The following is a 26,001-nucleotide window of genomic DNA, read 5'->3' as shown; positions in this document are numbered from 1 at the left end:
AGCTGTTATTGTGCTTATTTTATGATAGTCTTGAAATTGGGATGATGATAATTTGAAAAATTACAACAAATAAATACTCAGTTTATGACATGGTAAGAAATTTAGGGTGGAAATTTCTTTAAAAGTCTCAGAAGGATTTTAAGTTAGAATTATTGTTAAAATTTAATCCTTCACTCTTTTAAATAATCTTTTCCCTCTAATATAGAGGGGTGGTGCGCTTAAGAAAGGACCTAATGCCAAAGCATTGCAAGTCATGAAGCAAACATTACCCTATAGTGTGGCAGACCTTGAATGGGATGCAGGTCATAAAACCAATGTCCAGCAATGTTACTGCTATTGTGGAGGTCCTGGAGAGTAAGTAAACTTAATGCCTTTTATTTAACTTATTTACATATAAAAATGTTAAACTTTGTTACTGATTATGGTGTGGTAGCACTAATAAATTGTAAAGACATAAAATATCAGTCAGAAAAAAATTAGAGGCTGTAGTTATTTTATTGGCTAGAGCGATAGCACAGTGGTAGGGCGTTTGCCTTGCGCGCAGGACGCCCCCCACCAAAGCGAGTTCGATTCCTCCGCCACTCTCAGAGAGCCTGGCAAGCTACCTAGATAGAGTATCTCGCCTGCAAGGCAAAGCCTGGCAGGCTACCCGTGATGTATTCGGTAAGCCAAACACAGTAACAACAAGTCTCAAAATAGAGACGTTACTGGGCCCGCTTGAGCAAATAGATGAACAACGGGAGAACAGTGCTATTTATTTATTGCTTTTTTTTTTTTTTTTTTTGCTACACCCGGCGATGCTCAGGGGTTACTCCTGGCTCTGCACTCAGGAATTACTCCTGGCGGTGCTCAGGGGACCCTATGGGATGCTGGGAATCGAACCCGGGTTGGCCGCGTGGCAAGGCAAACCTCCTACCCACTGTGCTATCACTCCAGCCCCCTCTAGTTATTTTATTATCAATAGCCGCAATAGCACAGCGGTAGGGCGTTTGCTTTGCACGCAGCCAACATGGCCGACCCGAGTTCGATTCCTCCACCCCTCTCGGAGAGCCCGGCAAGCTACCGAGAGTATCTCGCCCGCACTGCAGAGCCTGGCAAGCTCCCTGCGACGTATTCGATACGCCAAACACAGTAACAACAAGTCTCACGATGGAGACGTTACTGGGCCCGCTCGAGCAAATCGAGGAACAATGGGAGGACAGTGAAAATAGTACAAAATCTGTCAAAAATTCTTTATAGTCAGTAGAGTATTAGACTTACAATTATGTTAACCAGTTTATTAAGTTGTTATATTTTCATTATCCTCAACACAGATGATAGAAGTTTAGTGATGGTTGACAGTTGCCATTTGGTATATGGAGCAGATAATTGTACTCATCAGTGATCTCAAATTGATTTCCTAGGGTATAGAAAGTTTATATAAAAAAATAATTCATAGGGATCTGAGAGATAGTACAGTGGGTAGGGCCTCTGACTTGCGCTCAGCTGATCGCGATTCATCTCCAGCACCCATATGACCCCCGTATGGCCAGGAATGATCCTGGAAACTTAGCCAGTATAAGCCCTGAGCTCAGCTAGATGTCGTCCATATACAAAAACAAATGAAGGTGCTGGAGAAATAGTACAGTGGGTTCCTAAGCCCCTTGAGGAGTGATAGCTAAGCTCATAGCCCAGAGGTAAGCTGACTGAAACCAAGAAGAACCTATAGGGCCCAAGAGATAGCACAGGGGTTAAGGCACTTGCCTTGAATTGAGACTAACCTGGTTAGGCCCCAGAGTACATGTGATCCCCCAGGCACTTCCAGGAATAATCCTTGCACACAAAGGCATAAGTCAGGAGCATCACCAAGTGTGGTCCAAAAATAAACTTTTTTCTTTTTTTGCTTTTTGGGTCACACTTGGTGATGCACAGGAGTTACTCTTGGCTCTGCACTAGGAATTACTCCTGGTGGTGCTCAGGGGACCATATGGGATGCTGGGAATTGAACCTGGGTTGGCCGTGTGCAAGGCAAATGCCCTACCTGTTGTGTTACCACTCTAGCCCCGCAAAAATAAACTTTTGACAGAGATCCTTTGTAAGTGTAGGAAGTAGGCAGTTGTTAACAACAACAACAACAACAAAAGATGTATTCTTTAAGATATTACGAATTCTCATGAATAAAAGAGAGAGAATAAAATGATTGATCCCTCTAGTGATTTTTGACCAAGAAAAAGGTCACATAGAAGAAATGGGGGCCTAAGGGGAGGCACAGTAAGATGGTTTTGGAAGGCAGCAGACATTCTGGAGGTTGTGACGTTGGAATTATTTATGTATGAAACCTTACTATTAACAGTAATGTAAGTCACAAATGCCTCATATACTTTAAAAATATGACAAATGAGACACTGTAAGTGCTTACATAATGCCATTGTAACTATTTAAAAAATGTCTTTTACCTCTTTGGAAAGTAATAATTCTAACCTTAACTTTTCTTATAGCTGGTATTTAAAGATGCTACAGTGCTGCAAGTGTAAGCAGTGGTTTCATGAGGCTTGTGTGCAATGCCTTCAAAAGCCAATGCTATTTGGAGACAGGTAAGAAGAGCATTTAAACTTCACCTGTTGACTGATTCTGTAACATTTTGTGGTTTGCAACTTTAGATTTTAACAAGGTTTAATAGTGATTTGAAAACCTTAATTTTACTTATAGTTTTTGGGCTAGGCCCAGCTATGTTCGGGAATTACTTCTCTTTGTTCAGGAGGCCATTTGGGGTGTTCATTATCAAATCTGGGTCAGCCTTGTCTATGGCAAGTGCCTTAATAGCTGTGCTTTCTCTAAGGGTTTCTTTAAAGGGGAAAATTAGAAATAAAAAGCTTAAAATATCATATTTGATTCTTAAGTTTTGTGATTTTTGAATATTCCAGAAAGCTTCAAGTCTGATTATATTTCTTTTTGCCAGTGATGTTCTGCACTGTTCTCATAGTACCATTCTTCTTAAACTTTTTCCGCTTGTGGGTCACCCCCGCTGAAATTTTTTGTTTTGTTTGGCAGTGCTCAGGGTATACTTCTTGCTCTGTGTTTGGGGCTCACTCGTAACAAGCTCAGGGCACCACATGCAGTTTCAGGGACTGGGCTGGGGTAAGCTATGTGCAAGGCAAATGGCTTACTCATTGTACTATCTCTAGGGCCTCTTTTGACTTGTTTTTGCCTGAAAATTTTTTTTGTAACTCCAGGCATATTTAATAATGAAATAATTCGCTAATGCTAAATCTTAAAATTAGATTCAAAAACAAAAAAAATTGTGGCACACCTCTCCCCACCACCATACTCTTGGCTGTAACGCATATGTGTCCAGGACTTATATTTTAAGATGCTACACTTTAAAGAACCTAAATGGGAGCATTGGCCAAAATTAAGAAACACCTAGAGTCTTGACACATTAGGTTTATACCTCAATGGGTTAAAAAAGCAGACAATGTGCATTTTTGCGCTAGAAGAATGTGAAGTAATAGAGCTCTAGGAAGAAAGAGATAAACACTAAAGTTGACATAAAAAAACCTGGCTTTAATTTTTGACCTATACTTCTTTTTGACATTAGGAAGGTCTTCTCTGGGCTTATTTCATTGGATTGCTTTCAATATTGTTATATTTAATGCATGTATGACTATGTATGAGTGGGCCATACAAATTACTACAATTCCTGACCCATACTACATATTAAACATGGATGTGCATGAGAATTTGCAAACTCTGAAAGTTTTTGACCGTTTAAAAAATGTTTCTTCATGCGGAAAGTAGACTCTGGACAACACATGATTGTTGCCTCTTTTGCAAACCACAACACCCAATAAGAGAGAGAGAACAAAAGGGACTGCCCTGCCACAGAGGCAGGGTGGGATGGGGAGGATGGGGGGTTGGAGGGATACTGGGATCTGTGGTGGTGGGAAATGGGCACTGGTGGAGGGATGGATATTTGATCATTGTATAATTGAAACCCAAGCACAAAAATGTGTAAGTCTACAACTGTACCTCATGATTTCTCACTATAAAAAAAATGCTTCTTCCCTCTAGATATGACTATTTTGTTGTTTGTCATACCTGAAAAATAAGTTGCTCTTTCTTGGGCTTACTCCTGGCTCTCTAGTCAGGGATCACTGCTGGCAGGTCTTGGAGTACAATATGGGGTACCAAGGATTGAATCTAGGAAGGCTGTGTGCAGTGCATTCATTTTTCCTATTGCCTATACTATTGCTCTGGCCCCAACTTTTTTTTTTCCCCCCTTTCTTTTGGGCCAGACCTGACTGCTCAGGGCTTTTGAACCCAGATTAGTTGCATGCCAGGCCAGGTATCTTACCTGCTGTATTGTTTCTGGTTCCTTGAAAATAAATTATTTTTTCCTTTTTTGGGGGGAGGGGGCTCACATCCAGGGGTTCTGGCTCTTGCACTCAGGAATTACTCCTGGTGGTGCTCGGGGGACCATATGGGATGCTGGGAATCGAACCAGGGTTGACTGCATGCAAGGCATACCCTACCTGCTATGCTATCACTCCAGCCCCTGAAAAGAAATTCTTAAGTTCACAGTTCATATTACTTTTTGTTTTGTTGTGCTAGTCCTTATTTGTCATTTCTAGGAAGAATATTAGCTTTATTCTAAAAATCATTTATGTATACCCTGGAATGCTCAGTATATAGCTTTTCTTCTTTCCTTAGATTTTATACATTTATTTGCTCTGTCTGTAGTTCTGGACCAGAATACCTCAAACGTCTACCATTACAGTGGTAAGTATGAACATGTCTGTTACGAGACAAAAGATAAACTATGCATGATTTCTTTTGTGTTTTGTGGGCTCATACCTAATAGTGCTCAGGGACTATTCTCAGCTCAATATTCTGGGGTTGCTCCCCACAGTACTGAGGGACCAGGGAGTACAGGGAATTGAACCTAGGCCTTTCTCATGCAAAGCATGAGAAAATTGTCAAGATTTTTTAAAGATAATCCTTTTTTGTTGTTTTTTCTTGGGAGGGAGGGGGGCACACCTCGCTATGCATACTCAGGGGTTACTCCTGGCTTTGTCTTCATAATTACTCCTAGCAGTGCTCAAGGGACCAGATGGGATGTTGGGGCTTGAACCTGGGTCAGCCACATGCAAGGGAAGCACCTTACCCACTGTACTATTGCTCTAACCCTAGATCACGATCACGATCATGATCATCCTGTTGTTCGTTGATTGCCTCGAGCAGGCACCAGTAACATCTCCTTCGTCCTAGCCCTCAGATTTTAAAGTGCCATATACAAGGCTCTTTCAGGGCTAGGAGAATGAGACCCATCATTGTTACTGGTATTTGGCATATTGGGTACGCCATGGGGAGTTTGCCAGACTCTGCCGTGTGGGCAGGTTACTTTCGGTAGCCTGCCAGGTTGTCCAAAAGTAAGAATGAGATAATAAGATGTCGCGCAGCCTCATTTGCTTCCGGGAGCTGGGTTTTATGTTCTCTGGGTCTTGGCCGTTGATGGGATTACACGGCGCCATGGGGTCAGTTGGTGGGTGTGACCCCTGCCTACTGGAAGATGGAGGATCTGGTGGAGGATACTCAGCCCCGATTGGAGCAGGCTACTCCTAACTTTGTGCTCAGAGATCATCTGTAGTGGTACTTAGGGACTATATGTGGTGCCAGGCACTGAATTAGGATCAGCTATGTGCAAGACAAGCACCTTAATCCCTATACTCTCTCTGTTAATTTGTTGATGGCATAAAATATAACTTCTAAACATAAACATCTTTGAGATCATCAGAATTCATATCTGTATTTTTAGTTCTTTTGGACTTTCAGTTAAAGAGAGATCTTAAAACAAATCATGTTTCCTAATAATTTTCATATGTGATGATTCATTATATTACCTATGATGTTGATACTGTTTTCAAAATACTTAGGAGTATTTTAAATAATAGTTTTTTTTAAAAAAAGGTTCTGTGATTTCTTGATTTTTAATATTTTAATTAATTTTGAATTCCAGGGTAGATATAGCACACCTATGCCTTTACAACCTAAGTGTTATTCACAAGAAGAAATACTTTGATTCTGAACTTGAGCTTATGACATACATTAATGAAAACTGGGATAGATTGCACCCTGGAGAGGTAGGTGGTATTAGAGCTAACTTCGTTCGCTACTTTCGATGTCAGTTTTCAGTTATGTCTTAACTAAAAACAACTAAGACATATTTAAATGACATGTTTAAAGTAGAATGTTTATCGACCAGAAATATGGCTCTATAGAAGAACACTTGCTTTGTATGTTTGAGACCTTGGGTTTGATCCCCTGCACCAGAAAATACACTAAAAATCAGGGATCATTCCTCACAGTGTTTGAAGGATCATATGCAATGTCAGAAATTGAACCAGGGTTTGCCACATACAAGGCAAAGTGCCTTTCACTTTGTATTTTCTCTCTGCTAACCCACTCCCCCAGCCCTCTTATAAAAATCAGTTGACTAAGATGTTTTGAGTGTTAGTGAGTAATTGAATTTTGAATGGCTTAAAAGATAGTACAGCAGGTAAGGTGCTTGCCTTGGCATGCAGCTGAACTGGGCTCGATCCCTGACATCCCATATGGTCCCCCAAACCTGCCATGAGTGATTCCTGAGTGCAAAATCAGAAATAATCCCTGAGCACTGCTGATGTGGGTGCCAACACTACCCCCCAATCCCTGCAAAAAGAAAATAGAATAAGACATTATTACTGGTTTTTGTTAAAACGTTTTTCGATGGAATTTGAAAACCTTGCTCAAGGCCCTCCCGTTGTTCATCGATTTGCTCGAGCGGGCCCAGTAACGTCTCCATTGGAGACTTTGTTGTTACTGTGTCTGGCATATCGAATACGTCATGGGGAGCTTGCCAGGCTCTGCCGTGCGGGTGAGATACTCTCGGTAGCTTGCCGGGCTCTCCGAGAGGGGCGGAGGAATCGAACTCGGGTCAGCCATGTTGGCTGCGTGCAAGGCAAACGCCCTACCGCTGTGCTATGTACATTATTTTGAAAAATTTCAATAAAGTGATTAATAACAAGAATAGTAATAAAAGCGTAAAATAGTAATAAAAGTAAGTATAAGGAACTAAAAAATGTGTTTGCTTTGATGGTCTTTTTTTTTTTTTTTTTTTTTTGCTTTTTGCTTTTTGGGTCACACCCGGTGATGCACAGGAGTTACCGGTTCATGCACTCAGGAATTACTCCTTGTGGTGCTCGGGGGACCATATGGGATGCTGGGAATTGAACCTAGGTTGGCTGTGTGCAAGGCAAACGCCCTACCCGCTGCGCTGTGCTATTGCTCCAGCCCCTGCTTTGTTAGTCTTTTTTTTTTTTTGCTTTTTGGGGTCACACCTGGCCATGCACAGGGGTTACTCCTGACTCGTGCACTCAGGAATTATTCCTGGTGGTGCTCAGGGGACCATATGGGATGCTGGGAGTGGAACCCGGGTCGGCCGCGTGCAAGGCAAATGCCCTACCCACTGTGCTATCACTCCAGCCCTAATGCTTTGATAGTCTTTTTAAGTCCATTTCTCTTTTTCCCCCCTAACCATTGTACTTTCATTTCATATGCAGAGATATCTTTATTCCTTTTGGTACATTTTATATTTCACATTAAATTCTGCAGACTTTATTTCATGCAGAAAGTGAATGCATATGAACACTCAGATTATTTATTAAGGATTTTTTTTCCCCCTTTGGCAAGAAGTGGGTGATTTGTGCCACACTTGGCAGTTCTCAGGGACTATTCTTGGTTCTGTGCTCAGGGGTCATTTCTGGTGGTACTCAAGGGACCATATGTTTGGGATCATATCAGGATTGGCTACATGCTGTCTCTTTTTAAATTAAGATGAAAACTAGCATTTAGGTTTTGCAAGGTAAAATAGAAGAAGTGAAAACATTAGTCTGATTATGAATGTGCAAGTACATGTGTGTGTTGGTGCTCAGAGCTGTCCCTGCCTTTGCTCAGTACTTGGTTCCAGAGCTGGATAATAAGGAAGGACCCATGTATGTAAAAGGCAAAGCATGTGCTCAGCCCTTTGAGTTATTTTGTTTATTTTGGAAGGGCGATGGAGGATTGTCCCAGCTGGTAGTCAGGGGGCTGGTGATGCTAGTAGTTCAATGTGAGGACCTTGTAGTGCCTGAAAGTGTTTGGGTTGCCATGCTGGTGCTCAGGGGTCTCCAGGATATTCAAAATAATGTGGATTGAACCAGGGTCAGCCTCAGATAAGGTATGTGCCTTAACGCTATATCCCACAGACTTTTTTTAAAAAGGAATTCAGGGACTGGGTTGTGACTTAGCTGTAGAACGTAGATGCTTTCCATCCTTATGAAACCCTGAGGTTGATCCTAGGCACCATGAAATGTGCTGGAAGTATATTAAGTATATGGCTTTAAGAAAAAAAATTACTGAGTCACAGTGAATTACGTTGAGAATTCAGTTTATGCATTTTAGGTGTCTCATTTCTAGCTAGCCTTCCAATATACATCAGAAAAAAATTATTTGAGCAAGAGATACACGTTTTCCTTTGTGGCTATGAGGTAATATATCTTATTCTTTGCCAGTATGCCCTTTTTGTTTGTTTTGGAAAAATAAGAATAAGATGGAGCCAGAGAGATACAGAACAGGCACATACCTAGCATACCCAGGGTCCTGAGTTCAGTTCCTGACTCTGACTATGCCCTGCATACTCCTCACCATCACCTTTACTAACAAAATTGACAGAGCACTGAACCGTAGTCTGCATTGCTTGCCATCATTGCTGGAAGTTGGTTATTTCTCTGCTTTTTTTTTTTTTTTTTACCTCAGGCAATTTTTTTTTTAAAGGGTAAAGTTAAAGGACTGGAGTGATAGTACAGGGGGTAGGGTGTTTTCCTTGCACATGGCTGACTCAGATTCAATTCTGGCATTCCATATCGTCCTCTGAGTGATCACTGCCAAGAGTGATCCCTGAGCTCAGAGACAGAAGTAAGCCCTGAGCACTACTGGGTGTAGCCCCAAAATTTTAAAAAATTAAAGGTTACAGTTAATATTTGTTATAGCACAGCGGGTAGGGCGTTCGCCTTACAAGCGGCCAACATGGCCGACCCGAGTTCGATTCCTCCGCCCCTCTCGGAGAGCCCAGCAAGCTACCGAGAGTATTCGATATGCCAGACACAGTAACAACAAAGTCTCCAATGGAGACGTTACTGGGCCCGCTTGAGCAAATCGACGATCAACGGGAGGGCCTTTACCTTTACCTTTACCTTTATAATAAATGGTATATGCTAATATATATAGTTTAATATTTTATCTCACTTTTTGGTAAAAAAAAAATTACAGAGTTACAGCTGAATCATAGTATCAAAAAACATGATTAGATGAATTAATGGTGGCTTCAGGTTTTTCCTTATTTGCTCCAGAAAATTCACCCACCGTTTTTTTTCTCTTTTTTTTTTTTAATTTTTATTAGTGACATCATGAGGTACAGTTGTAGACTTACAAATTTTTGTGCTAGGGTTTCAATTATACAGTGATCAAATACCCATCCCTCCACCAGTGCCCATTTCCCACCACCATCGGTCCCAGTATCCCTCCCACCCCCCAACCCCCTCATCTCCCCCCCCATCCCACCCTGCCTCTGTGGCAGGGCATTCCCTTTTGTTCTCTCTCTCATTCACCCACCGTTTTTTTCAAAACTTTTCAAAACCTTTTGAAAAAATGGAAGGTTGGCATGCATTTGACTTCACATTATGAAATAATGTCCAAAAGTCATCCATAGCTACTTCAAGGAAAACCGTATTAAAATACTTTTTAGAGAAGGCATGAAAGAAAAGCTTGATCATTTTGTAAGGTCCACATGTAGTGGCCCAAATCAGTCTGAATTCTAAAATCAAAAAGGCTTTAAAGAAAAAAAAATTAGAATAGAATAAAACTTTACAATAGAAAACTTGAGCTTTTATCCGTTTATTAGAGTCATCAGGTTTATTGGCATAACTTACTTTCTAATCCATTGCTTATTGCATTATTTATTTTATTTGCATTAAGATAAAGACTACATTGACACTTGTTAGTTATTTTTATACTCTATTTATTGATAGATGGAAATTCAGATTTTAATTTTTACCATTACTCTTTCATAGCTTTGTATTATGATTTTTCCTGGATTTTAGATATTTGATAAGACCATAAAATAAATTCCACTTTGTAATATTTATTCAGCAGTTCTTACTTAATTTTAGGAAGGGGAGTGCTTAGGTGGCCTCTGCTGTCTTGATATTTGGGGAATCACTCCTGGTGGTGCTCATGGGACCATGCAGTACCAGCAAAAGAACCAGGCTTCTCTGAGTCCATCGAGCTACCCCCCTCTGTAGTAATTAATATTTGTAATAGTATTTTTAAATAAAAAATTGTGACAGATTTATAATAATTGTGGCTAGAGATAGAAGTGGTATAATAATTGAAAATGATAAGAAATTGGTCTATCAGTGAGAGGTGGACTTTGGTATCAGTGTACAACATATAGTTTGACAAACAAATGGCCTACTTAAGTCCAGCTTTCATGGATCACTAGTGATAATTTGAGCAGGTGTACCCCACTTTTTGAAAGCGTATGTTAAGTCACTTTGATTTTACAAAAGGCCTACGGTTAACATCTTTTTTTTCCAAAGATGAGGTTTTACTTTAACCACAAAAGGAGAAAAAGAAAAATAGTGTTTAGTAAATAGTGTTTGAAGTTAGTGATCATGGAGATAGCATGTACCCCTGTGCCAAGTGTAGAATCAACCAACTAAGCTTTCTTAGAAAATATTTTGTACTTGCTGTTTATTTATCAAATCTTTGTGGCTTTTATTATATGCTACTGTTACTTTAGGTTTTGTGTGTTGCTTGGTGTATTTGGTAGATTATGTTAGGGGTGTGATAATACTCATTATTTTCATATAAATTAATGATAATTGCTTTGTTATGCCACCTGACTCATAAATGTTTCATACTGGCACTACTTAAAATGCTGTGGGAAGGAAGCCTTTATTGGGAAGAATTAAAACTGTCCATTATTGTATTGATGTAGTAAAGAACTATTCAATTCTAAAAGTTAATGCATAGTATAAGATTAATGTCTGCAGAAGGACTGAGACTTAAAGAACAAAAATAAGAATAGTTACAAAGTTCTGCTTTTAGGCTTAAAGGCACATAATGGTATAGGTATATAATAGCCCTTGATTGAGATTAACCCCAGATTTTAAGGATTTTGGGGGAAAGGACGAAAATTAGTTAGCTAAAGATTAAATGGAAATTACTTGATATGGCTGTTAAAAATTATAGCTCAGGTATGATTACTCTTGAGATATTTGATGAAGTATTTTATAGTAGAAAATGGAATACAAGAGTTTCAGTAGGTGTCTTACGAACTTTGGCTAATGGTAATATTTAAGTGAAGATTGAATGACTATCATAAAAGATTGCAGTATTGATGGAAATTCAAACTAAATATAGGATAATTTTTCTCACTTTTATTTAAGAAATTTTTAATTGTTTGCTTTTGAGCCACACTTGGCTGTTCTCAGAGCTTGCTCCTGGCTCTGTGCTTAGGGATCATTCTTGGCTGTGCTCCGGGGGACCTTATGTAATAACAGAGATTAGCCATTTTGACTATATATAAGGCCTTCCTTGCTGTTCTATCTCTTCGGCCCGTTATTTCACCTTTCATAGAAATTTCTTCTCATTGGACAAATCAGAACTTGTAACAGGAAAAGGTGCAGAATGAACTCTGCATTATAGCTCTGCATTATAAGTCTCATTTATAGCTATGTAGCTTTGTGAATTTGAATGGGTAATTTAGCCCTGTTAACTAATTTGTACAATAGAGTAGATTACTTTGTGAGTCTCATCTGTATGCAACGTTCTAGTTGGCAGGGGTTTTTTTTTTTTTTTTTTTTGTCTTTTTTGTTTTTGGTCAACAACTGGCAGTGCTCAGGACTTATTTCTGGTGCTCTGCACTTATTGGTTACTCCTGGCAGTGTTTAGGGCAGAATATGTGATGCTGGGGATTGAACATATTGGTAAAGAACATATTGATAGTAATTTTGAAAGTCAGCTAATATTTAGGTGATTTCCCCCTAGTTTTTGTGGCTTTTTTGAGGATACTTGAGTAATTTTAAACTTTTTAATACTGGGTTCTTAAACTTTACAGAAAAGGCAGTAATGATTAAAAGAAGCTCTGTAAAACAGAATAAAGAGTCATCTAGAATTAAATATGTAGAATTTAATGCTATTTGTGAGGATAGATTACTCAGCCATTTTGGGTTTTGTAATTGTTATTAAAATACCCAACTTCATAGTTTAAAAAAAATCATGGATTATTGGTTTATTCTAATAGTTGAGCTATTGAGAAAGAATACTATGTTTTTCAAAAAAAAAAAAGAATACTATGTTTTTCATGACTTTTTATACTTCTTTAATACTATTAGAAGCTTTTTTTTAGCTTTTTTTGATATTAAGTAAATCTAATTTATTGTTTTCCTGGATGATAGAACTTAAATTTAATAACTAATAACATAATCCCGTTCTGTATTTTTTATAGTCTAAAATTCTTTTATATATATCATTTGAATCCATGCAGTCACTATTAGTGCCAGATTTATATTCCCCTTTTTTATAGGTGAGAAAGGAAACCATGAAAGATCAAATGGCTTTAGACACACGGCCAGTCAGTGAGGATTTGGAATTAGCACTTCTGTGATAGTCAGTATGCTTTTCCTCTGCATCACATTGTCTCTAGTACCTGTACATTAATAACTGATGAAATTATAGTGCTTTAAATTGTTTCTTGATACTTCACAGCTGGCAGACACACCAAAATCTGAAAGATATGAGCATGTTCTGGAAGCATTAAATGATTACAAGACCATGTAAGTTGATTTATTTTATGTATCCCTGTGCGGGAGACATTTAGCAAGTATAGAGAATTAATGACATTGTTTTAAGAATTATGGGACTGTTGTACACACCATTTTAAACTTTTCTGTTTCGATCAAAGTAAAACAGTGATTCTCGGGTGGGAGAGGGGAACAAAAATCCTTTGGGAATGATGGGTTGGGGGAGGCATATTAATATCACATGAAAATTTGCCTCATTCAATTGAAAACATTTAGTAAAATATTTTAGCATGCTTTGTTGCTATAATGTACTCTATTTAAAGTAAAATAAAATCTCAGTTGGTGGGAATATGCAGAAGTTAAGGGAATAGAGAATTCCCCCATATTGCTCATAGTAATATATTACGTTGCAGAGAATATAACTTTCATTTTATTTTGGTTTTGGGGCCACAGCCACAGTCACAGTCACAGTACTTAGGGTCTGCTAGTGCTTAGGAGTCATTCCTGGTCATGATCAAGATTATACAGTGCTGGGGCTTGAATCCAGGCCTCCTGCATGCAAAACAAGTACTTTAGTCTATTGTAATCTCTTGGCCTGAGAATGTGGTTTTTATTTTTAAATTTAATTTTGCGGGGCCACACCCAGCAGTACTCAGAGCTTACTTCTGGCTCTGACCTCAGGGATCGCTCCTGGCAAGCTCGGGGGACCATAAAGGATGCTGGGAGTTGAACATGGGTCGGTGGTGTGCAAGCAAAACCCAACCTGCTATACTATCATTCCAGCCCCAGAATGTGGTTTTAAAATGATTGATATCTTCTCTGGTTTTGCCACCAGTTACATAATAGTATTATTCATGGTCTAGATTTTTTGATAGGTGATATTGTTTTATATTTTTTTCATAGATCTTTACTTTCTTTTTCTTTTAAAGCAGTGTAAGAATATTTTTACTACACTATAGAAGTAATTTTTCACAATATGTACGCTGGTTCTAACTATGATCTGACAATTTTCAACAGTTTGCTTTTTTTGGACAATGCTTTCTTATAAAAGATGATATAATTACTAGTGGCTAGATCTTCAGTCCTTCTCAAAGGATATAGTGTAGTTGTACTGATAAAAACATTTTATGGGATAGTAAGTTCTGTAATTCAGTTTAGAAAGATATGGGAGTTCACTTTTATCAAACTTATGTAATAGTGGACGAACAAGCATTTGCTGGTGGTTCTTTTCTTTTGTCTAGGCAGACTCTACCTGAGCTAAGATAGATGGGCGTGTTTGGGGGGAAAAAAAAGTTTAAGGACTTTGGGAATGGGTAAGCAATTTTTTTAGAAGCCCAAATTCACATTGAGATTAGACTTGTGCTCTCAAGTATTTTTAGTTCCAGATCTGCCATACTAAAGGTTATTTTCCTTCCATTTTCTGAGTAGAATTGCTGTCCTATTTCTTCTTTCAAGTCTCACTTTGAAACCTGGGTTTCTCTTTTTATAAATCTACTCTGAAATAGGATTCTTTCTAAAAAAAATTTTTTTTGGGATGACATACTGAAATAAAAAAGATGCATACTCTTCCTTCTTTCAAAAATTAGATACCGGGCTGGGGAATTTAATCCCTTGGCACCTCTTGGCCCCCAGCACTGCTGATTGTAGCTCTGGTCACCCCTAGCACTGCTGTGTCTGAGTAACTACATCCCCAGTCCTGAGTACTGAACCTTTACAGTGAACCTTTACCAGTCCAGTATATCTGGGAATGACCCCCAGGGCCTCATGACCACTACTTGGGAAGATTCCCACCCCTCAAAAAAAAAAAGAGAGAGAATATGTGGCTGAAGATGTGCTTCAGTGGTAGAGTATATGCCTTACATGGATTTGATTCCTGGCACCTTGCCTCTGGCCCTTCCGCCCCCTCGCCAAAGAAGCCATGTTTAAAAAGAAAAATAGACTTATGCTCTTTTCCCTTCCTGCTAATCTTGTGCCCCTTCCCACCTCTATCTTTCTACTTACCCACCATCTTATTATCTCTGAGACAGATAAGAATCAAGGAAAACAAGGGAAAAGAGCAAGTTTTTGTAGTACATGGTGGACTTTTATGTATAAAGGCTAACATGTATCTGAGAGTTATGAGTTAGAATCTGCTATGTGTATGTGTTCAGTTTTTCTACTTTTAGTTAATTTTTTCAAAAATTTAGGTTTATGTCTGGGAAGGAAATAAAGAAGAAGAAGCATTTGTTTGGGTTGCGAATACGTGTTCCTCCTGTGCCACCAAATGTGGCTTTCAAAGCAGAGAAAGAACCTGAAGGAACATCTCATGAATTTAAAATTAAAGGCAGAAAGGCATCCAAACCTATATCTGATTCAAGGTAAAAGTTGATCTGTGGCTTAGTTTTACTCTGGCATATTTGTAACAAAATTGTGTCTTATTTAGCCTTATTGGTATATTTGAAAGTACAGTACAGCAATTACTCCAATTTGTTTTTCTGTTTATAATTTTTTGCTTAGATATGAAAGAATTAATGTTTAGTTAGATATTTGTTTAGATACTGGTCTTTTAAGAATAGCCCCTATTGGTTTTGTTAGCAAATGCCTTAATTTCTTTTTTGTTGTCATTCATTCATTCCATTTATCAGACACATTATAAATGCTGGGGTTACAATCACAACACAGACTTTCTTTTTGCCCTGATGGTGGTTTACATTACAGTGGGGGATAAAGGTGATAAACAGGTAAAATAATTACAGATCATGATATAACTGTTTGGGAAGTAGTATGGTGTAGAAGAGGCAGACAGGTCTTTATGAAGGAGGAGAAAAAGGAAGGACTATTTAAGATATTTAAACCGGAACTTTAATAATAAGTGGGAGAATAGGATTAGCTATAGGAAAGATTTATTGGGTCTTTATCAATGCTGGTCAGATTAAGTTGGTTGAGGTTATCTTTTATGTCTTACTTGAAGTTTGGTTGTTCTCAGTGAATAGCAGGGCACTATTTTATGATGTAACATTATTCTTTTCAAATTATTATCATGTATAGGTAAGAGATCAGATCAGAAGCAATTAAGACTAAGTTGCCCCATGAAAGATGGTGGGTTAAGTGGTAGCAGTCAAATTAAGAAATGTAAATTCAGGGTCTCTGTATTTTTATTGACTTTGGTAAATTTATGAAAAAAGAGAGAAAACAACACTAGGATTTGTGACTTGAGCAACTAGCCCTTGTGAATGTTGGTGTCTAGTCAAGAGCCAGAGGAATAGATTTGGCTAGATATCTCAGTTTGATTCTGGATATCTAAGTGATGATGTTCTAATGCAATTAGATATGCAAATCAGGAGCTCAAGAGAGGTTAGGGTAGAGATAAGAATGAATGAAATTAAATTACTTACAGATCACTTTTGAGAGAGGAGCAAGAGAATTCCTTGATGTGTTATTTAAACAGATTTGGAAGAAACAAAATGAAAGAGACTGAAAAAGAGAGATTAGTGAGATAGAAATCAGTAATATCTAGTTATGAAAGTCAGGAGGAGTAGGTACTGTTTTAAGAAAGATACGTGTATAAGCATTAAATATTGCTGAGGTGGATTATGGGTATTTTTGGTGGTGGTGGTGTTTTTTGGGAGTGGGGAGCATTGCCCACCGATGCTCAAGAGTTACTCCTAACTGCCCTCAGAATTACTTTGGGTGATGTTCTGGGGACTATAAGAGATGCTAGGGATAAAACCCAAATTGGATACGTGCAAGACATGTGCCTACATACTGTACTATCGCTCTGGCCCCTGAGGTAGATTATGATGAAAGAAAAGTCTTTATTAGACAATATTCTTTCACTAACCTTAATAAAATTTTTTGGAGAGTTTAAGATAGAAGTCACAGATTTGTATAGGCTGAAGTATGTTTGAGTTTAGCACTGCAAATTTACTTGTTGAAATTGTCTTTTTCTATAAATAAGGTACATAAGTAAATAGAAAATGATGATAATTATAAAGGAGAGAGAAAAAGAAGTAATATTAGAATTCTTAAAGCATAGGAAGAAAATGGCAAGGATGGTCAACTCTTAGAATTTTAATTGTGAAGAGTAGTAGTCAAGTGGAATGGAAGCTGACTGTGAGTATTGGGGGGAGTTCAAAATGACTGTTTTTATTATATGCATGATAATTGGAACCTGTTTATCTGTATTCATAGGAATGGTGAAGTAGAAAAGCGATTGATATTGAGGAGAGGTTGAAAGTTCTATCTTTAAGAAGCTCTAAGGGGGAAAGATTATCAGCCTAACCATGGGTGTGGTATTTGATATGAGGTCTTAACATTTCTTTAGAAAAATGAGTACAGATGCTGGTTCTGTTTGAATTTGAAAGATGACTAAAATTAATTATTGGCAGCATCTTACTTTCTCTGTGAAATCTGAGGCAAAGATAATGGGGAGGGTTGAGTAGGGAGGGAAATTTTAAGGATCCTTCTTCCCCATCAGGAAGAGTAGGAAAATGTAGTTATAGTGGATTGATCAAATTTCGTATTCATTAGAATTCAGATTATATAGATATAAGAATAGATCATTCTTTTTTTGGGGAAAAATGAATATACTTATTTTTTAAATAGTATCATTAATGCTTTACTAGCTTGCTTTTGCCCGTGTTGTTATAAGTTAGAAAAAGGGTGTTCCACAAATCTTGTTCTTTTCATGGTTTTGATAGGGCATTTCAACTGTGGTAGCTGTCAGGTTGCTTTTGATGCTACCAGGTAAAGGGTTTGATTTTCTGGAGAGTTAAAGGGTTAAGGTATTCTGAATCTTCTGGGCCCTGTGTATGATTCATTTGGTTCTTTCAGTTTAAGAGTGTTTTCTTTATTTCTGGTCTCCTTTATAAATATTATGTTGATCATCTTTTTTAAAAAATGAAGAATGCGCCCATCCATCTCATTCCTGAGACACTTTTTTTATTGCAGTCCTTTCACTATTTTGTTTTTCTAGCTCCTCAGCTTTCTCCTTCCTTATATCTGCACCTTTATTCCCCAATTTGTTAGGTGTCTAGAAACCTTCTGCTTAGAGGTTTCCTAGTGTTTTTTCACCATCACTTCTCTTTATTTATTTTTTTTAATTTTTAGATTATTTCCTAGGTAATTTTCTTATGCCATGTACCCATTTTATTATCCTACTTGTACACACATTTCTCACCTTGTAATTATATTGTAAAGCATAGAGTACATCTTTGTGTTCTTACTACCTAATCCATTTAATTTGGTAGGTGGTTGTGAAGAAATGAAATAGATATTCTTTAAATTGATAGTTTGTCCTGTTTCCCTTTCCTTCAGTTAGTAGGAGATACCTATCATGATTGCTTTATTTCCCTTCTTACTGTTTGATAATAGTTTTATGTTTCAAAATGACATTCTTTTGGGGGAGGAATTGGGTTTTTGGGCCATACCAGCAATGTTCTGGGGTCACTCTCAACAGTGCTTGGGGTATGATTTGGTGCTGGGGACAATCTATCAACTGCATGCAAGGCAAACACCTTCACCCTTATACCTCTGATCTCCCAAAATGCCTTTGTTCCTTCTAATTTTGTTTGCACAATATGAAGGATTCTTTTTCTCTTTCCTCTGCACTCTGCCACCACAACTTTTTTTTTTTTTTGCCCGATAACATTCCAGAGTTCACATATATTTAAAGGTACTCTGTACTGATACTATAGTATTTTAGTAAATACTTCTGGCCTCAGGAATTTGCTAAATTCTTAATCAATTCAGGTACTAAGTTGAATAATGATTGAACTTTTAGTGATTTTAAAATCTTCTACCCAATGTAGTAGTATTTAGTTTTATAAAATTTTAATTAATTTTTTTTAGAACTGTGTTTAAGAGAATTAAAAAAAAAACCTGTTAAGTAAATAAATCGTGAAGTTTTGATGGAGTATATACATTTTGCTACACTTGTAGATTCAACTTATATTTGTCTTTTTTTGCTATTCATATAAAATAAGTAATTAGGCAGAGCTGTGGCAGTATTTTGCATTGCATCTGTTTCATTTGTTTTCTTTATGCTAAAATTAAATGCGTAATGGTTTTATGTTTCAGGGAAGTAAGCAATGGCCTAGAAAAAAAAGGAAAGAAAAAATCTGTAGGTCGCCCACCTGGCCCATACACAAGAAAAATGATTCAGAAAACTGCTGAGCCACCTTTGGTAAGAAAAAGAATATACTAATACATACATGTCAGATCCTTGAAATTCCCAAGGAACTAACATTTTTTCCAACTTACTTTAGATTGGTGCTTTAAGTTTTTTTTTTTTCTTCCCCCTCAGGATAAGGAATCAGTTTCAGAAAATCCTACCTTGGATTTACCTTGTTCTATGGGGTAAATAAAAAGTTGTTTTTTCCTTTCCTAGGAATTTTACTTTGGGGGAAAATTAGTATTTCTATTGTTATGTAATAATAGTTGTTATACCATTTAAAATCTTTTGTCTCAGGAGAACTGAGGGAACTGCACATTCATCTAATACCTCAGATGTGGATTTCACGGGTGCTTCCAGTGCAAAAGAAACTACCTCGTCTAGCATTTCCAGGCATTATGGGTATTTTATCTTTGTGTTCTTTCCTAGTTTTCCTCTAAGCTCTTGCTTCCCTTGTAGAGTAATGCTTAAATATTTAGCATTTGAATGCAAAATTATGTCTCAAAGAGAAATTCATATGTAAGCTGCTTGAATTGTTAATGTTCATCTGAATATTTTTTTATTTATTTAGAGAACAAAAACCAAAAAATTAAACTTGTTAGAGCATGTTTCTTTCTCTTAGGCTTTTTTCATGCTTCTAATATATGTGTGCCTTGCTTTAAGATCTGTCCCAAGAAGGTGATGGGATCTAATGAAGGCAAGTGATAGTCCATTTATATAGCACTCATTGTTTTGGTTTAGCTGATTTTTATGTCAGCATGGGTATATATTTACAGTAGAGTGATAGGGGAAAAAATCAGGAAATGTTATCTTTGGCTAAAGGATGCTTTATGAGCTTCATGGATAATTGTGGCCTTATTTGTTTCCTAGATTATCTGACTCCAGAAAAAGAACTCGTACAGGAAGATCTTGGCCTGCTGCAATACCACATTTAAGGAGGAGAAGGGGTCGTCTTCCAAGAAGAGCACTCCAGACTCAAAACTCAGAAATTGTAAAAGATGATGAAGGCAAAGAAGATTACCAATTTGATGAACTCAACACAGAGATTCTGAATAATTTAGCAGATCAGGAATTACAACTCAATCATCTTAAAAACTCAATTACCAGTTATTTTGGTGCTGCAGGTAGAATAGCATGTGGTGAAAAATACCGAGTGTTGGCTCGTCGGGTGACACTTGATGGAAAGGTGCAGTATCTTGTGGAATGGGAAGGAGCAACTGCATCCTGACTGTAGGACTGAACATTATGTTCACTGCACTCTCATTTTCTGTAGGTAAAGTTCAAAGCCCTAAAGTAGTCTGGCTTTTACTATCTTTCTTAAGAAAAAAAAAAAGTCAAAAAAATTCACAAAAGGAGATGATGCTAGCCTTAACATGTACTTGTCAATGTTATGGATATTGTCATAAAAAGCTATCTTTTAAAAAGCAGAACAGAGACTTAATTTTTTAAATCTTAAGATTTGTAGAATGTTTCTAGGATAGAATATTAAAAATGATTCAAACCCATGCATGGTGTTAGATAATTTTTCTAATTATTCCATTGAGTCAGTTTTTGTGATTAGTGGTTACCAGAGAAAACTGATCATGTAGATAGCACAAGTATTTGGAGAAACATTGTCTGTTGTTACCAAAATGTTGGAAGAAATTTATTTCAATACCTTTTAGATTTCATAAAGTGCAGTGTATATAATGCCTACGAAAAGACTGTAAAATATTGAAATTTTCTTTCAAACAAAGTGTAAAAAATATATTGAGCCTGTAAATTGCTCTGTGACTAGACTTCATTGTCGTCTTAATATATTCTTTGCATGTGCATATATATACATATGTGTATATATATGTGTGTGATTATGTGACCTATGCAATACAAATTATGGGAATGGGCAGCTTTGGAGTATATATCCCATAATTCTCTTTCAGGAATAGTTGCAGTATTTACACAGCAGCATTTCTTCTCAGGCTTTTATTGGGTGCTGTTGCTTGCTATGTATGAAGAGAAATGTGTCAGGCAAGTTTAGTGTGTTCTGAAGAAGGGTGTGAACAACAGTTGTTCATGGGCTTTTAGAATGCTTTTCACTTTCAGTCCTTGTAACTCCGCTGTTCAGTACCTAAAGCATTTGAGTAATATGAACATTATCTCCTACTAGAAATAACATTTTCAAGTTTTCATGACACATTATGATTGTAAATGTCTCTAGGTTTTAACAGTAAGTCTTATAGGAGTCCCGTGAAGATTCCTGAAATGTCTGTAGTGACTGTTAGTCATGTTGAATAAGTGTAGTATGAACAAAGTATTTTATTGCACAGGGTTCAAAACAGCGTGGCCTGAGGAGTCTACTGCTGTTTTATTACAACATTACCTCTTGTTTTTATAAAATGTACCAAGATTTAAATTGATAACTTTATTTTACATGTTTTGTTTTGTTTTTTTTTTTTTGGGAAAAAAAAGTTTCTTTTATCACCAGTGTTAGAGTTGTCTTCTGTTTCTTTTTTGTTTTGTTTTGTTTGTTTTCCTTTTTAGCCAAAGAGTAAACAGAAGCATATTCTTATTTTGGTGGCTATTGGTTTTACTCTTAAAAGTGATTGATGAATTTCAGCTTAATAATTGGGGAGTTTGCCACCAAAATGAAAAATATATAAAGTGTAGTGATTATGGAGTGGTAAAAGTGTGGGTTAGTGCTTATTTATTCCATTGATTGATTATTTGACTGTTTATAAAGAAAGTTGTTTTATTTCTTTAAACATCTTCAAAAGATGACCTTTTCTTGTCACGTTATAGCCAAAAGAAGCAGAGAACTTCGTTGTCCTGCATTTGGTTCCTGGTTGGCCAGGTATAAATGAGCTTTACAAAAGTGCAAATTAAAAACTGTCACTTCTGTTTACCTCCACCAAAACTTGATTTCCCCCTAGCTATTAATTTAAAGTTGCCTTTCCTGCAGCTGCAATATTTTGAATAACACACAGAGTTTGTGTTGATTTTGAATGTTTGTTTATATCTAGGGGTAATGGAAAATGTAAATCCCGTGTAACCTTTTTCACTCCACCTGTATCATACTATTTCATTTTCCCCAAAGTCCTTTAATTCTAACTGAACACCAGCAGTATTTTTAGTAACTCTTTCGTTAGCATACTTGGGAGATGATTTATTAAGCTGAACTGTCTTTAGACGTAATTATTGTGAATGTCTGTTTTATTTTATCATGGTGGTTCACATGGCTCTGATGTTCAGTTTGTATTTTTGGAATTGCTTTACGTAGAATTAAAACAGACCAACATTAAATGTGTGTATTTTTTAAAGAGTTTTGCTTCTGTATTTGCTTGAAAATACACACAACAGCAGTAGATAGTTCCTGTTATTTAGCTAGCGAGGGAAAAAAATTTCCAATTTCATTATAAATTCATTTACTTTAATCTTTATAAAACTTTCATTTTTCTCTCCCCCCCAATAATACAATTATTCCACATTTCATCTTAAATGATTCTTTCTAAGAATATTTAGCCAGCTTGTACACTTTACCTTCCAAGACAACATACCTCCCTCTCTTCACCCTGTTCACAAACCAAGACGTTTCAGGGCCAGAGTGAGAGCTCCACCCTCTGAGTGTGCTTTGCACGTGAAAGGCCCAGTTTCCATACCTGGCACTGCGTGGCCCTCCAGCACCACAAGGGCTAGCCCTGTAGCACTGCTGGGTGTGTGTACCCTTCCCAAATTAGTCTTTTCAACTGGTTTGTCTTCTTACATAAAAGGTGTCAGGGTTCACATAATTCTTTTCTTACAAAGCTTTGCCCTTTTCTACAGAAAGGATATTAAAATAATATACCTAACTCATTTAATTCTTTTTTTAAACAAGCAATTTTAAAAAACAAAACTCAGATATTAAATGATAAATATGGATTTTTTAATCCATTAGGTGTTATAACTAGAATATCAGAGTCTCTTCATCCTAATGGAGGGGGTGATAAAATCAGATCTCCTAGATATATTTTGTTACTCAGTGCTTACTAAGTGAATTAGTGATATATGAACTGATACTTTTCTCTTTCACTTTGACTTTTTTTTTTTCTAGCAGAGTATGTCCAGCTGTGTGTTTGGTTTCTAATCTGTATATTCAGCAGATTTCTGCTAGTACTGTTGGTGGTAGAACTAATTCTGTTTTTAGGCTACTTGTTGGAATTACCACTAGACACCAAAATCCCCCCCCAGGCACCAAAATCCCCCCCCCCCCCCGCCCTCCCCTCCCCCCCCCCCCCCACACACACACAACTGTGCTCAGGGCTTTCTCCTGGCTCTGCGTTCAGGGAATCACTCCTGGCAGGTCTTAGGATACCATATGGGGTGTTGGGATTAAACGTAGTCAGTAGAGCAACATCCTACCAGTTGTACTGTCACTCTGGCCCCTACCTACTAAAGCTTTTCTTGAGATATATCTGACCTGGGTTTTATAGCACACTTTTATGATGTGGTTCTGGATTTTTTTGGTGATATCAGAGGAAGAAATAGTAAAAATGGCCCTGTTAGGGTGGGGAAGTTTTTTTCTTTATAGTTTTGTGCCTCTTTCAATTTTTTCCCCCCTTTTTTGGGTCAAACCCAGCGATGCGCAGGGGATACTCAGGAGTTACCCCGGCAGTGTTAGGGAACCATATGGGATACTGGGAATTGAACCCTGGTCACCCATGTGCAAGGCAAATACCCTACCTGCTGTGCTCCAGCCCCAGTTTTGTACCTCTTTCAATACACAAGTCTCCTTTGGTTACTTTTGTGGGAGCTGATTTTTGTTCTTTCCTTTTAAAAGGGAAAAATAACTTGACAGTAAAACATGGGTTTTCTAATCAGTATTAAATATTGGATTTGAGAGCTGGGAGATAGCGAAAATACTTGGAGGGCATGCTTTGCTTGGCAGATCCCTGAGTTTGATCTCTGACCCTCCCACCTCTCCAGCACCATAGAGGTTTTTTTTTTGTTTTTGTCTTTGTTTTTAATTTTTATTAGTGAGACACTATGAGGTACAGTTGTAGACTTAAATATTTTTGTGCTTGGGTTTCAGTTATACAATAATCAAATACCCATCCCTCCATCAGTGCCCATTTCCCACCACCACGGATCCCAGTATCCCTCCCACCCCCCATCCCCTCCATCCCACTCTGCCTCAGTGGCAGGGCATTCCCTTTTGTTTTCTCTCTCCTCTTGGGTGTTGTGGTTTGCAAAAGAGGCATTGAGTGGCAATCATGTTTGGTCTATAGTTTACTTTCAGCATGCTTCTCCCATCCTGGGAGGATCCTCCCAACATCCTTTATTTGGTGTTCCCTTCTCTATCTGAGCTCCCTTTTCCTCTAGCATGTGTGGTTGGCCTCCAAGCTATGGAGCAACCTCCTGGTACTAATCCTGGCCACTCTTGGGTGTTAGTCTCCTATTTTGTTACTTCAGCACCATAGAGTTTAGACCCCTTTACCCACCGCTTGCCTGATGTGGCCCCAAAGCAAAGAAAATTAATGAAGTCAGGGTTTTAAAAAATTTTTTTATCATCACATTTGGAGATGGGAGAAGCTATGAAAAAAAGTTGTTTGGTTCTCTAGCATGTAAACGGAATCAAGTACAATGCAACACTTTAGTATAATTATAGGTTATCTTGGAGTTAGATAAAACATGCTGTTTTATATTTAAAGTTAGAATAAGATAACTTAACCATTTTATTTTCTTCCTTCCCTTCACTTCTGTCAAGTAAACTTGACTTTCCTACATCCTCTTGCATTTTTCTCTTTTTTTGAAGATAAGACTTGTAATTAAGGGCTGTAGAAATAATCCAGAGGCCAAGGTGCTTGTCATGCACATAGCTGATCCAGTTTCAGTCTGACACCACTTATGATTTCCCAGGAGCAATTAGTCAAGCACTGTCAGGAGTGATCTTTCAGCATAGCCAGATACAGCCCCAAAACTAGGGTTAGGGGGTGGGGGGAAGGTAATGATAATTGAATGCTTAGTGACTCCAAATTTGCAGCATCTTTTAAGAAATGTGATGTCTTGTCATTTGAGCCAAGTTGCCACTTTTTCGGTGTAAAAGTAATCTGGTATAGTCATTAATCTAATTTATGTCCCTTGAATTTTTTTCCCAAAAAAGGTAGCTAGCTCGGTTTACTGGTTTACTTTCTAATCATCTTTACTTCCCGTTGGGAAAAACAGACAGAAATTTTGTTTAATGGGGTACTAAAATACATTATTTGTATTTTAGTTACAAAGTGTGTAAACTGAAAAAAGACGGCAGCAGTGGTCTATCTCTCCGCTGCCCGCGTTCGGTAGTCCCACACTGGTTCCCCTACCCCGGGGAAGTTGATGGCAATGGGCAGGCCAAAGAAGAAAACGAGGGCCAGGCTGGTTGGTCTTAATTCAGTTTATTCCATTCCCATCTCCATTCTCTTCTGATTCTCCTCCTGCTTCTTCCTCCCTCATGCTACTTCATTCTTTTCCTCGATCCCTCTTCATTCTCCTTCTTGCTCTAGAATCTGGATCCCCTTTCTCCTTCTCCTTCTGGAGTCTGGATCCTGATCCCCCAGTCTAGTTAAATCCTAAAGCATGAGGGGTTGGGGTAACATTTACACATAGGTGTGGTCACAATCAATGGGGGTAAAGTTCTTTCCCTCCGGGAAAGCAGCTTCTAGGACAGATACTCTCTCAGCAGGATGACCCACCCTAGAGCGGAATTCCATGGGTGTGTTTCTCCTCTCCTTGTCCAACAAACATATTAGCATACATAATATAAATCATTTTGTATGGATACAGTAAGAAATACTTAAGCTTATGGAATTGCTCTTCTAGGGCCATCTTGATCCCAGACTATAGTGCTCAAGCCAGATAGTCTTTCCTATCTCTAGCAGGGTCCTAGTCTCGTCGTTACTTTTGGATCATGACAGCATTTGTCTGTGATCAAGCTCTTATAGTTAAGAATCGTGGCACTTTGGCCTGGCCCATTTCGATGCCAGGGTAGCTCACCACTTG

At 37.8% G+C, this 26,001-nt stretch overlaps 1 protein-coding gene across 2 annotated transcripts in view; it reads left to right on the top strand.

Moving 5' to 3' along the window:
- Window positions 1–21,438, top strand: part of MTF2 (metal response element binding transcription factor 2) — a 49,114-nt gene extending 27,676 nt beyond the window's left edge. For both annotated transcript variants that reach the window (XM_056123129.1, XM_056123130.1), the window contains 10 exons: window positions 206–354; window positions 2,478–2,573; window positions 4,690–4,758; window positions 5,996–6,119; window positions 12,826–12,893; window positions 15,047–15,217; window positions 18,918–19,023; window positions 19,144–19,196; window positions 19,309–19,413; window positions 19,882–21,438. In XM_056123129.1, coding sequence (XP_055979104.1) covers window positions 206–354; window positions 2,478–2,573; window positions 4,690–4,758; window positions 5,996–6,119; window positions 12,826–12,893; window positions 15,047–15,217; window positions 18,918–19,023; window positions 19,144–19,196; window positions 19,309–19,413; window positions 19,882–20,239 — 1,299 coding nt within the window. In that variant the 3' untranslated portion in view covers window positions 20,240–21,438. The remainder of the gene's footprint in view (window positions 1–205; window positions 355–2,477; window positions 2,574–4,689; window positions 4,759–5,995; window positions 6,120–12,825; window positions 12,894–15,046; window positions 15,218–18,917; window positions 19,024–19,143; window positions 19,197–19,308; window positions 19,414–19,881) is intronic.
- Window positions 21,439–26,001: the final 4,563 nt, after the last annotated feature.

This window comes from Sorex fumeus, unplaced genomic scaffold (assembly GCF_029834395.1).
Source record: "Sorex fumeus unplaced genomic scaffold, SorFum_2.1 ptg000047l, whole genome shotgun sequence".
Classification (NCBI taxonomy): domain Eukaryota; kingdom Metazoa; phylum Chordata; class Mammalia; order Eulipotyphla; family Soricidae; genus Sorex; species Sorex fumeus.
Note: the sequence above shows the minus strand (reverse complement) of the source record. Positions and strands in the feature narration are given on the sequence as shown.